This window comes from Octopus bimaculoides, chromosome 14 (assembly GCF_046866305.1).
Source record: "Octopus bimaculoides isolate indiv1 chromosome 14, ASM4686630v1, whole genome shotgun sequence".
In the NCBI taxonomy this organism is placed as follows: Eukaryota; Metazoa; Mollusca; class Cephalopoda; order Octopoda; family Octopodidae; genus Octopus; species Octopus bimaculoides.
The window spans coordinates 46,080,440-46,095,136 of NC_142941.1; the positions used below are offsets into that span (position 1 = coordinate 46,080,440).

The 14,697-nt window shown below is 39.6% G+C and overlaps 1 protein-coding gene across 4 annotated transcripts in view; it reads left to right on the forward strand.

The window, feature by feature from the left end:
• The window catches only part of LOC106884274 (F-box/WD repeat-containing protein 1A), a 109,196-nt gene that overhangs the window by 93,566 nt on the left and 933 nt on the right, over positions 1-14,697 (forward strand). For all 4 annotated transcript variants that reach the window (XM_014935565.3, XM_014935563.3, XM_014935566.3 and 1 more), the window contains 7 exons: positions 5,488-5,606; positions 7,418-7,523; positions 8,554-8,697; positions 9,549-9,667; positions 11,706-11,816; positions 12,535-12,613; positions 14,057-14,697. The exon at positions 14,057-14,697 is cut by the window's right edge and continues 933 nt beyond it. In XM_014935565.3, coding sequence (XP_014791051.1) covers positions 5,488-5,606; positions 7,418-7,523; positions 8,554-8,697; positions 9,549-9,667; positions 11,706-11,816; positions 12,535-12,613; positions 14,057-14,215 — 837 coding nt within the window. In that variant the 3' untranslated portion in view covers positions 14,216-14,697. The remainder of the gene's footprint in view (positions 1-5,487; positions 5,607-7,417; positions 7,524-8,553; positions 8,698-9,548; positions 9,668-11,705; positions 11,817-12,534; positions 12,614-14,056) is intronic.

Consider the following 14,697-nt stretch of genomic DNA (forward strand, 5'->3'; position numbering starts at 1 on the left):
TCTTTTTCAACTAAAAACATTTGTCTCCCCTTACACACACTTCCTGTTTTGACACCACACTTCCTGCTTAACACAAACTTTTAACCCTTTTTTTAAACCTAACACAACTCTCAATTCTCATGCATCCTTATTTTTCCAACCATTGTATACAGGAATTACCATTGAACTTCAAAAGCTCAAAGACAATATAATGTATTGGTATAGTTATTTTTTTATATATATTATTTTCTTCATTTTGTACTTCTTTGTAAAAAACATTTTCATTCTCCTTCTTGAAAATTTGCTTCGCAATGAAAGCTGGTTAGAAATCACTGCTGAGGACATACGTAAGCTCGCAAGGAATGAAGCCAGTATGCTCCGTTGGATGTGTAATGTCAATGTGAATACCCGTCAGAGTGTAAGTATCTTGAGAGAAAAGCTGAACATTAGAAGCATCAGTTGTGGCGTGCAAGAGAGACGATTGCGCTGGTATGGACATGTGGTGAGAATGGAGGAGGATAGCTGCGTGAAAAAGTGCCACACCCTAACAGTTGAGGGAACCCGTGGAAGAGGTAGGCCCAGGAAGACCTGGGCTGAGGTGGTGAGGCAAGACCTTCGTACATTGGGCCTCACCGAGGCGATGACTACGGACCGAGACCTTTGGAAATGGGCTGTGCGTGAGAAGACCCGGCAAGCCAAGTAAGATCGTTGCCAGTGCCCCTGGACTGGTTCTTGTGCGGGTGGCACATGAGATGCACCATTTTGAGCGTGGCCGTTGCCAGTACCGCCTGACTGGCTCCTGTAGGATTTTCGAGCGAGATCGTTGCCAGTGCCCCTGGACTGGCTTGTGCGGGTGGCACATAAAAGACACCATTTCGAGCGTGGCCGTTTTCGTGCGGGTGACACGTAAAAGCACCCACTACACTCTCTGAGTGGTTGGCGTTAGGAAGGGCATCCAGCTGTAGAAACTCTGCCAAATCAGACTGGAGCCTGGTGTTGCCATCCGGTTTCACCAGTCCTCAGTCAAATCGTCCAACCCATGCTAGCATGGAAAGCGGACGTTAAACGATGATGATGATGATGATGATGATATATATATATATATATATATATATATATATATATATTTGTATGTATTTGTGTATGCATAAGTATGTAGAGGTATATATGTGTAAATTTATGTATAAATAGATGTGTGTGTATGTATGCGCACACACACACACACACACACACACACACACACACACACACACACACACACACACACACACACACACACACACACACACACACACACACACACACACACACACACACACACACACACACACACACACACACACACACACACACACACACACACACACACACACACACACACACACACACACACACACACACACACACACACACACACACACACACACACACACACACACACACACACACACACACACACACACACACACACACACACACACACACACACACACACACACACACACACACACACACACACACACACACACACACACACACACACACACACACACACACACACACACACACACACACACACACACACACACACACACACACACACACACACACACACACACACACACACACACACACACACACACACACACACACACACACACACACACACACACACACACACACACACACACACACACACACACACACACACACACACACACACACACACACACACACACACACACACACACACACACACACACACACACACACACACACACACACACACACACACACACACACACACACACACACACACACACACACACACACACACACACACACACACACACACACACACACACACACACACACACACACACACACACACACACACACACACACACACACACACACACACACACACACACACACACACACACACACACACACACACACACACACACACACACACACACACACACACACACACACACACACACACACACACACACACACACACACACACACACACACACACACACACACACACACACACACACACACACACACACACACACACACACACACACACACACACACACACACACACACACACACACACACACACACACACACACACACACACACACACACACACACACACACACACACACACACACACACACACACACACACACACACACACACACACACACACACACACACACACACACACACACACACACACACACACACACACACACACACACACACACACACACACACACACACACACACACACACACACACAGGGGTTGGACAAAATAAGGGAAACACCTTAATATTTCAGACAAATTTAATTTAATATGCGGTAGGATCGCCTTTGGTAGTAATTACAGCTTGAATTCTGCGAGGTATGGACCCATTACAAAGTTTGAATTGTTTCCAAAGGAATTTTTGTCCATTCTTCAGCTAAAACAGTCTCCAGTTCTTGTAGTGATGATGGTGGAGGATATCGACTCCTTGCTTGTTTTTCTAAAATGCACTATTAATGTTCAATAATACTGAAATCTGGGGACTGTGGTGGCCAGATAAGATGTTCAACGTTACTAGAATGTTCCTCATGCCATTCAGTAACAACTTTTGCTGTGTGAATTGGTGCATTATCATCCTGAAAGATTGCGTTTCTCTCCGGAAACAGTTCTGCAACCATAGGATGAATTTGACCAGATAAAATGCATAAATAGCCTTGACTATTAATTCTACCATGAAGGGAAACTATTGGGCTGGTGGATTTCCTAGATATAGCCCCCCCCCCTCCAGATCATTACAAATCTTCCTCCATGTATAACAGTTTTACTTTTCTAAAAAGAAAAAAAATTTATTGAATCTCCTACGTGTAATTCTTCAAATATTCATGATTAAATCTAGAATCTTTGTCTTAAGAATTATGGTTAAAAGATTCTTAAAATCTCTTCTGTACAAGATTGTATCTCCTGTATTGTAATGAGATGTATGTAACATAAAAAAAAAATATATATATATATACCAAGTTTCTCTGCTTTCTGCTTTGATATGTGGGGCTGTGTGGTAAGTAGCTTGCTCACCAACCACATAGCTCCGTGTTAAGTCCCACTGTGTACCACCTTGGCAAGTGTCTTCTACTATAGCCTCAGGGCAACCAGAGCCTTGTGAGTGGATTTGGTAGACGGAAACTGAAAGAAGTCTGTCATATATATATATATGTATATATATATATATTAAAAAAAAATTTATATCTTGGACATAGTTACCCAAGTTTTTGCCTCCACAAAGCAAAGCCTTGAGGACAGCTGTGTGTGTGTGTCATCTATCATAATTTAGCATTCATGTTCCCTACTGGCAGAAGTTGGGCTGTTCAGGAGGATCCAATGGAGCATAAGGCCTGTATCCTGCTCTAGTGTCTGCTTTGGCATGGTTCCTGCACTGTACAGTATGTGCTGGGTATTTCTTTTTTTCTTAACCCTAATTTTTCTTTTCTGTATGCCACCACAAGTAGGGAGGCTGTCATACAGTTTACTAGACTATGAACCTTGGGTGGTGGAGTGGGGACAATTGTATGCAATGTATGATGAGTAGATATGCCAGGTAGTGGCCAAAGCAGAATGGGTTTCTTGCTGTGAAGGAGCTGCACAACTACTCGCATCTTTGAAGAGAGTTTGAGAAAACGGTCTTTGTTAGCAGGCTGATGTGAGGGAAAACTACAATGCTAGCACCACAACCACCAAATGGCTCAGATTGTGCTTGTTCCATATGCTAGAAGTTGCAGCTAAATCCCTCCAGTATATTTGTTTTAGTCGTTGACTTTCAATGTCTTTGACCATGTGTCTGTTTGACCGGAACTAACTCGGATCTCTCTTTTGTTTGCTTATAAACATTATGACCTTTCTTGTATGTTTTGGCCAAATTCAACTGCAGATGCACTTTTCCTACTGTTGCCATCATAAAGCACTAACAAAGGGCAAGTTCTTGTGTGTTCACTTGTATGTTTGTGTGTGTATGCATGGATGTGCATTCCCGAATTACCCGTGTATTTGTGTATGCATATGTGTGTCACACTTCGTGTGTATGCTTATTCACCATACTCATTAAACCTGTACACTGGCGGTTTGACTTTGGTATCTGGGTGGAATGTTAATCTAAGTGGATTTGGAGATCAAATTGGATTAATATCCAATCAAATACTGGTATTAAAACGTGGCTAGGATTTAACAGAAAAGTTACTAAATACAAATATACACACTCAGGCTAAATGTTACTCTAAACACTCCTCTGCTATCCCTCTACTACTTTAAGGTAGATACTGGGTTAGATTTAACTTATTAGGTTAACACATTTATCTATTATTTTTATAAGCGGTGAGCTGGCAGAATCATTAGCACGCCAGGCAAGATGCTTAGTGGTATTTCGTCTGAGTTCAAATTCCGCTGAGGTTGACTTTGTCTTTCATCCTTTCGGGGTCAATAAATTAAGTACCAGATACACACTGGGGTTGATATAATTGACTGGTCCTCTCCCACAAAATTTCAGGCCTTGTGCCTACAGTAGAATGGATTATTATTATTATTAAGCAGTGAGCTAGTAGAATTGTTAACACCCTGGGCAAAATACTTAGTGGTATTCCATCCATTTTTCGTCCTGAGTTCAAACTCTACTGAGGTCGACTTTGCCTTTCATCCTTTCGGAGTTGATAAATTAAGCACAAGTGTCTGTTTAAATTGCTGTAGATCAGTGGACTCAGTACAGTAGTTCGTAGAAATAGCATGTAGGAGTTATGCATCTTTACATTGCCTGTCAATTTTGCAATTCATCCTTCCTGGATCTTCAAAATAAGTATCATTTTTAAGCACTTTGGGGTGTGTGGGGTCAATGAAATTGACTATACATCTGGCACCTTTCCCATAATTTCTGACCTTGTACATATACATATATATATATATATATATGTGTGTATATCATTATCTTCATTATCATTTAACATCCACTTTTCCATGCTTGCATGAGTCAGGCTGTTTGAGTCAGATTTTTCTGTAGCCAAATGCCGTTTCTGTTTCCAAGCAAGGTAATATTTCACCGTGGTTAGACATTTTTTTCATGTAAGACTGTAAATGAACAACATTGCTTTTATGGTGGTGAAGCTTGTTTACAACCATCACATGATGTCATGACAAGGGTACGCACACACACACACACACACACATGCACAAAACCACACACACCCATGACTGGCTTTTCTCAGTTTCAGTCTGCCAAATCCACTTACAAGGTTTTGGTTGGGCAAGGGCCATAATAGAAGACACTTTCCCAAGGTGCCATACAGTGAGAACTGAACTAGAGACCACATGGTTAACAAGCAAGCAAGCTTCTTAACTACACAATCACACATGTACACATTTGTTACTACTGTTTATTGTTACTCTGAAGTTAAAAAATGTTTTTACTCCCTTATATTTTGTATTGTTTCAGATCTGGGATAAAGGTACATTGGAGTGCGTGAAGGTGTTAACAGGACACACAGGCTCAGTACTGTGTTTACAGTATGACAAGAACATTATTATTTCAGGTTCAAGTGATTCGACTGTGAGGTATGCTACACACATACATTTTTCTGTTCTATTCTGTTCGTTTTTTAAGTTATTTAATTAACTTTGTAGTTAGAGACTTCATTCACAACCATTCATAGTAAAGGACTTCATAACTTTGTAGTTAAGGGCTTCAATGGGTTTCATCCCATTGTATGGTCACTTTGCCTAAGCGGCTTCTACTGTAACCTCACTTTGACTATTCATCATTATCATCATTGTTTAGCGTCCACTTTCCATGCAGGCATGGGTTGAATGGTTTGATAGGGACTAGCCAGGTAGAAGACTACCCCAAGCCACTGTATCTGTTTTGGCAGGTTTTTTACAGTTGGATGCTCTTCCTAACACCAATCACCCTGCAGAGTGGACTTAGTGCTTTTTATATGGCACCAGTACATGCAAGGTCAGTTTTGGTATGGTTTTTCCAGCTGGATGCCCTTCCAAATGCCAACCACTTTAGTGTGGACTGGATGCTTTTTACATGGTACCAACACTGGCAGCGTCACCAAGTAACTTGCAAGACAAGGCATTTCGATTTGTTGCATTTTTATAGATATTATCTTTACCATTTTTATATACACTCTTCCATGAGTGAAAACCAGAGAAAAATGTGGTATTGTTACTTTGGTTATTGTAATTGGAAATATCAGATTCTACACTCCTCACACCAACTGAACTCCTCAGTTGGTTAATTGTTGTTGAGGCAGACCAAAATGAGTTTCCTTAAATAATAGTTTTTATCATACCCAAAGTTTAGTTTTGATTGAGTCAACAGGATTGTGAATGAAGCAGAATTTCAGCAGACTAAAATAGGTAGTTGGGTCATAAAACGTAAAGAATGAAAATATTCTTTGCTGTTATCTCTAATGATAGACTAAATGGATGATCATTAACTCTTTCTTTTTTAAGACAGTATACTTATGTGGTAGGGAGAAAGGAGTAGGTTCTATTTAGTGTAGGATTAATAATTGGCAAAGTGAGCTGTGGAAAGAATGAAATGAATGGTGACATACCATATAATAGACCTGTCTAACCCATACTTGGATGGTAAAATTTATGACAATGGTATATATATTTCTTCACTGTTTAGAGAGTATAATCTTAATGTAGATGTTGACATTAATGGTATCTGACATTGCATGACATGAATTTGAAATACGAGTCATAAATGCTCTGCTGGGACTAGAAACATTTACCTCCCTTGTCTGGGCATCTTCACAGTTGACCTGTATTTCTTTTATTGATACTTTTATTGCCTATAATGCTTAACATACTCAATACTTATTACATACACGCATAAGTGAAAGCAGAGTATTGTAATCACTTGTCTTTTGTCTGTGTGTTTGTAAAATTACTGGGAAATGGCTGAACAGATTTTCACCAAATTTGGCAGAAATACTCATTGGGTGAGTGGCTTGAAAGGATGAAAACTTTTGGTTACCTTCAAACATACATAAATACATATATAGATATGCAACTGTGTGTGTGTAGTGATGGATTCAAAGTTTTGTTTATTTATGAGTTGGTTTTTTAATTTCACCGGAGTAGCTATGATAGTGATACTTAAAACAAAAAAAAAAAAAAAGAAAAATAATCGAACTTGCAAATTTCCCGATAGGTGGTCATATTTTTAAATATGTAGTCTGGTTGAGGACACAAAGTGGACATGATGGAGAGGAAGCGCAGGCATATGTATTAAGAAGAGCTTTTGACTTGTTACTTAAAAACATACTTTCCATGCTGTTTCCCTACTTTTTTTTTTTTTTTTGAATTTTTTATCTATGTATATGCATTTTCTGTGTCTGTTGTTGCAGAGTGTGGGATGTGATGACTGGGGAGATGTTAAACACCTTGATACACCACTGTGAAGCTGTTCTCCATCTACGGTTTAATGATGGTATCATGGTCACTTGTTCAAAGGTATGTTAAAACCTTTTTTTTTTTTTTTTTTATTTTTTTTTTTTAATGTTGGGAGGCAGGGGTTTTGTTTTTGTCATTAATTTTCTCTTCCCTTGGCCTCAGTAGTCAGAGAAAGGTTCATGGATTATAGGCACTGCCCTTTTGGATAAGCTGTAAAAGATGTAAAACATTGAAGTTTGGAAAGAATTTGAGTGAATTAAATTAAGACTGACATAAAGATGTGTAGCAAATTGGTCAGTTAATATCTAAGACATGTGTAACCAATCAAATGCTTACTGGGGAAACTTAATCCCTTGTTTTAGATATACTAATCATTGATTAGTATATCTAAAACAGAGACTAAGATTTTTTGTAATGGCTTACTTTTGGTTTTTTTTTTTTTTCATTTTCCCATGACCTGAATACTGTATTTGAAAGCACAAAATACACTCAGGCATTGTTGAGATGCTTTCCAATTTCAGCAGTACCTATTCAGGAGAAAACATTTTTAATGAGTTAAAGCCTGTAATATATGCCCAACTTCACTTAGAGCACTTTGGGAGGTTTTTGAAATTTTGTCTTTTTCCTTTTTTCTTTCTTTTTTCTATTTAAAGATAAGTGCATCTCATATCCTATCAATTACAATATATATCATATTTAACATATAAAAAGAATCCTGTGTATCTCCATCCCATTTCTATCACTTGCCATGCTTATGGAAGCAAAAATTAAATTGTGATTCAAAAGACCATCTGAAAGACATCAACTATTCAGTGACTCACACATATATTAGATTTGAAGAATTGAGGCACACAAAGGGAACTCTAGTAGTCCATGCCTTGCCAGCCCCTGATTGAGAATATCATCATCATCAAATGTATACTGTATTCAAAGATGGCAGGATGTGATATAAAGAAAATTTGGCTGCTATTTTTATCAGTTGGGGTGACTACAAAGAGGCTTCATTGTTGTAGGCATACCATTTGGTGGTATTTTTTCAGTTTCTATGTACTGTTCAGTTGTAATTTACTGATCTTTATTTCATGTCTAGGATCGATCCATTGCTGTGTGGGACATGAATTCACCAGCTGATATCAACTTACGGAGAGTTCTGGTTGGTCATCGGGCAGCAGTCAATGTTGTGGACTTCGATGAAAAATATATAGTTTCTGCTTCAGGTGATCGTACAATAAAGGTTAGTGTTATTGTATGAACTGGTTTTTAGAGCTGTCTGTCAACAGAAAAGATTCTACATGTGCATGCATATTTTACATATATTGTTTTTCAGTTACCTTGGGTGGATTTGTTTATTGTTCAATATTAGTGGATGACAATTGATTTACTGCCAGATGAAATAACTTGCAGATTATATACTTACTTCCATTTATCTTTAATCCAGTCATGTGTTTGGGACAGTTAAAAGTGTCTGAGTTAGGGTGTCACCCTCCAGTGGCAAGTGGCATATATGACTTGTGTGAAGAGGCCTATACTGTGCATGGGGCTTGGAGGCAAATGGAGGAGAGCACTTGGTGATGGAGGTGGGCTTATCCTGCAAATGTAATAGGTAAGAAGAGGCAGTCATTAATTTAAATCTGTAACATTCGCTGTATTGATTCAGTTAAAAACAAAATGGTATGTAACTCTATTTTGGTCTCAACTGACAACAGATACCACTTCTGACTACAGTTGGGTGTTTTGTTAGGAAGAAGAGACACAGCTTCCAAAACTCGATACCAACAGGTGTTTGAAGCTGTATCTCATGGAAGTTTCACTGGTCTCTTGTAGAGGTTAACAGAACTGATAACCCATTGATGGATAATACTAGTTGTAACAGCATCTACATGAGTGGGTGCATGTAACCTTCTGATCTAACAATGGATGCATTGATTAGCAAACAAACAAACAAAAATATTTGGTGCTGCTTCTGTTGGTGCTTGCTGTCAATTCTCTTGAAATTGTCATTTTCTTTAATTTCTTTTGCAATATTTAAAAAAAAAAAATGTTTCCTGAATACTTTGTAATTTGTACATTCACTGTTGTTTGTAGGTTTGGAATACTTCTTCTTGTGAGTTTGTTCGAACACTAAATGGACACAAGAGAGGTATTGCCTGCCTTCAATACCGAGATCGTTTAGTGGTCAGTGGCAGCTCTGATAACTCCATCAGGTATGTATGTGCAGCATTCCTTTTAATGTTTGGGTTTTTTTTTTTTCTGACATGTACATTCATTTATACCCAGGAACATACATTCTAATACATATATAGACCCGGCAAGCCAAGTAAGATCGTTGCCAGTGCCCCTGGACTGGTTCTTGTGCAGGTGGCACATGAGATGCACCATTTTGAGTGTGGCCGTTGCCAGTACCGCCTGACTGGCTCCTGTAGGATTTTCGAGCGAGATCGTTGCCAGCGCCCCTGGACTGGCTTGTGCGGGTGGCACATAAAAGACACCATTTCGAGCGTGGCCGTTTTCGTGCAGGTGACACGTAAAAGCACCCACTACACTCTCTGAGTGGTTGGCGTTAGGAAGGGCATCCAGCTGTAGAAACTCTGCCAAATCAGACTGGAGCCTGGTGTTGCCATCTGGTTTCACCAGTCCTCAGTCAAATCGTCCAACCCATGCTAGCATGGAAAGCGGACGTTAAACGATGATGATATAAGTACACACACACACACACACGTACATCTGCAAGCACCTACAGTCGTTCTTTTATGTTCTTACGTGCACACACACAGTCATAAGTACATGTTCTCATGCACACACATTAACATGTTCATAAAACTTTGCTCTCTTGCATATAGACACACGGTCATAAATACATGCTCTCCTGCACACACACACACACACACACACAGATAGATTCACAATGATAAATACATACTGTCTAAAATGAACACAGTAACAGCCATAAATTCATGTTCACACAGTCATAAATTCATGCATATCTACTCAATTTCATTGATTCATACAAAAAGAATTTGCTGCAGTTTCGTTATGAAAATGTACTAATGTGTGTTGGACATAAATATGCTTGGAGAATGTGGGGGTGAGGTGGGGGATTTAATGGTTAGATTGATGGTGGTAGTGGTAACTGGTGGGTCAGTGAGGAATCCCCACTGCCGTCTGCTCAGTGTTTGTAGTTTAGTTGACAGTATGGCTGATGGCTGGGCAGGTTTAGTTGCATGGTCACTGAAGTCATTACATCAAGCAACATGTTTAGAGCTGTTGGAAGATTAGTACTAGCTTTGTGGGTACCTTGCAGTAGTGGTTGTATTTGAGGTATATTTGAAAGTAGGGTTGTGTTGTTGGTGCGGGTTCCTTGTACTGGTAGTGATAGGTAGATTTGAAAGCATGGCTCTGTTGTTAGTGGTCCTGTCAATCATTTCAAGCTAAGAGAAAGGTTTTCAATACACTACTATGAGTTAGCAAAATACCAGTCAGTTTCACAATGCTAACAGTGTTGCTTTCAGCTGTGAACTTTTTTTCTGTGGATTCCTACTGGCAATTAAGGTGATTGGGCTGTTGAGAGTTGAGCATATCCTTGATGCAAAACATTACCATTGACAGTAAACAAACTAATCTTTCTTGGTTAACTACTATTGATTTAGTGAGTCAAGGATGACCTTACAGGGAGCTTTAGAAAAGGAAAAGATGGGGTTTTATTAAGTTAGAGCTTCGATTTTAATGGTTACCAGTATTTAGTAGATTGATTAGATTTCACAAATCCAGTGTTAAAGTAGGGCAAATTAGATATCAGTAAGTTAGTGTCAGTAACGAGCTTTAAGGAGAAATCTGGCATATTGGTTAAGATATATAGGCTTGTTAGGGAACAGTTAGGGAGATGTAGATGATCTGAGCCCGCATGGCAGAGGGGATATTCAATTAAAAGGTCATCATATATATTGTCAGTAGGACTGTATTATTCCTGGCTCAAGGAAACTAAACCTTAAGCAGAAAAGGTTGATGTTTAACCCTTAATCAGCCCTGATTAAGAAGTTCTGTGGTTAAAAACATTCCAATTCTGACCTAGAGTTGTGTAGAACTACATTATCTAGTGTCTCCTTTTTTTAGTGAAGAGAGAAGGGCGTGATATGAAGGATATTTGACTGCTATTTCTAGCGGGTGGAGTGAGCAGATAGAGGATGTTGGGGTCTACGTATGTGTGAGTTTTTGTTTATAATATATTTTCTGTCATTTTGTCAGGTTGTGGGACATTGAATGTGGTGCCTGTTTAAGGGTCCTTGAAGGTCACGAAGAATTAGTCCGTTGCATACGGTTTGACAACAAGAGAATTGTTAGTGGTGCTTATGATGGGTAAGTAACACATTTGATGCTTCCTCCAGTGTATATTGCTTTATGTTGAACAAACCAATGAACAAGCACAAGCACTAGACCACACCACACATACATCAATGGATGCATATACACCACTAATACCAGATTGCAACAGTTTCACCTGGAAATTGCAGTGGCATGAAACTCAGTCACAAGACAAACTCTCAGATTGTTTCAATACAAAACCATATATACACATAGATTCGTGTGTATATATATCTTTTTGTCTTATTTGCATACATGCCATTTCGTTATGATTGCACTCAGTCAAAACACAATGTTTGTGATATTAAATCTCCAACTTAAAGCAAGTGGCCACCTATGCAAGGTAGATAGTTCTGTATGCTTCAGTTTCTGTTGCTTTCAAATATGCTGGTTCACTTGCCAGAATGATCAAAACTACTACTACTCCTGTATAACTACCACTTATTTTACTGCTACAACTACTGTTGTCTCTACAACTTCCATCACTACTTTTACTAACACTACAGCTACTTCAATTACAGCTGCTGTTACCACCACAAACACTACTACTTCCGCTACAATTGTTACTACCATTGCTACTACCTCTACCACGACTATTATAATATTTATTATACTGCTTGTACTATTAACAATTGCAACTACTATTACTGCTACCACTATATTTATTTCTGTAGCTGCATTTGTTGATTGTTCAATGTTTTCTAACCTTCAGGAAAATCAAAGTATGGGATCTTGCTGCAGCCTTGGATCCTCGAGCACCTGCTGGCACTTTGTGTCTTAGAACTCTTGTGGTAAGTATTTCTGTCTGGGTCATGTCATTTGACGAGTTTGGAGGGTTTGTTGTGTAGGGCTGAATGGAATGGCAAACTGTGTTTTGTCATGTAAGGTGAATAGAATGCGCTTAGTGGCCTATTCATCATTGTCATCATATGTCGGTTTCTCATGCTGGCATGGGTTGGAATGTTTGACAGGAGTGGCCCAGGCTCCATTGTCTGTTTTGGCATGGTTTCTATGGCTGGATCTCCTTCCTAATGCCAAACACTTTACAGTGTGTACTGGATGCTTTTACTCCGTACTGGCACTGGTATGGGTGTTTTACATGGCACCAGCACCCACAAGCCCACTAGATCAGCTGGACAGAGATGCAGGGGACATGTCTGTATGCAAAAACAACTGCGATTTTACTTAGCTTGATGTGTCTTCTCAAGCACAGCAAACTGCTAGAAGTCTCAGTCCCCTGTCGTCCTCTCTGTGAGGCCCAACGCCTGAAGATCCGTTCTCACTACTTTGTCCCACATCTTCTTGGGTTTAACCCTCCATGTTCTCTCCTGGTGTGGGCCCAAGTGGTCTGTCATGCAGAGTGGGGTGCAGTGAGTGGTATCTCTTTTTACTTGTTTCAGTCATTTGATTGAGTCCATACTGGGGCATCACCTTGAATCTTTTTTAGTTGAAACACTGCCAGTCCTTTTTTTTCTTTAATATTTTTATAGCCGGCACTTATTCTATTAGTGCCTTTGCCAAACCACTAAATTACAGGGACGTAATATTGTGAAAAGTTGTGTGAAATGGTGGGGCCTACCTGATGGTCTGTTGTGTAGTCAAAAAAGAACGTGCATTTATGAGTGACAAATGGAGAGGCCATTACCTATATATATATATTCATTCTTTTACTTGTTTCAACCATTTGACTGTGACCATGCTGAAGCACTGCCTTTAGTCAAACAAATTGACTCTAGGGCTTTGTAAGCCTAGTACTTATTCTGTCGGTCTCTTTTGCTGAACCGCTAAGTTACAGGGACGTAAACACACTGACATTGGTTGTCAAAGCGATGGAGTGGAGACCAACACAGACGCACAAACATATACACACATACATATATATATATATATATATATATATATATATATACGACAGGCTTCTTTCAGTTTCCGTCTACCAAATCCACTCAAGGCTTTGGTCGGCCCGAAGCTATAGTAGAAGACACTTGCCCAAGGTGCCATGCAGTGGGACTGAACCCAGAACCATGTGGTTGGTAAGCAAGCTACTTACCACACAGCCACTCCTGCGCCTATATATATATATATATATATATATATATATATATATATATAGTTTTTTGTTTTTGATCCTAACATTTTTAATAAATTGATTCTCTTATGTTTCTCTTCTCTTCTTCTTCACAGCAACATTGTTTCATTTCTCTTTCATTGTCTTCTGTATTTTGTCTCTCCAGGAACATTCCGGACGTGTGTTTCGTTTACAGTTCGATGAGTTCCAGATAGTCAGCAGTAGTCATGACGACACCATCCTAATATGGGACTTTCTCAACGTATCCATCCCAGAAGGTCAAGCCCGCTCTCCGCTCAGGACGTACACCTATGTGTCCAAGTGATGATACTATTACAACAGGTTTCCCCCACCAACTGTCGCTGCTACAATAACAGCAACAACAACAACAACAACTGCTACTATTATTATTGTTACAACTACTACTATTACCACCATCACCACCACCACCACGACAACCACCACGTTGTAAGATCATCACCACTGCTTTAAAAATAACACCAGGAACCACCTCCACCACCATTACTACTGCTATTAATATTACAACTATTACTATCACTACTACTACCACCACCACTAATGCAGCTGCTACTGTTGCGACTTTGTAGTAGTAGTAGTAGTAGTAGTAATAGTGGTGGTGGTGGTAGAGGTGGTGGTAGTGGTGGTGATTGTAGAGGTTAACATTGTTGGAATGTGAACTGTTATTGCCACCACAAGCCATTTCCCCTCACTTGACATGAGGTAACACCAAGGTTTAAACCCAAGGTGGGCTTTGTGTGTGTGTGAGTGTGTGTGTGTGAGTGTGTG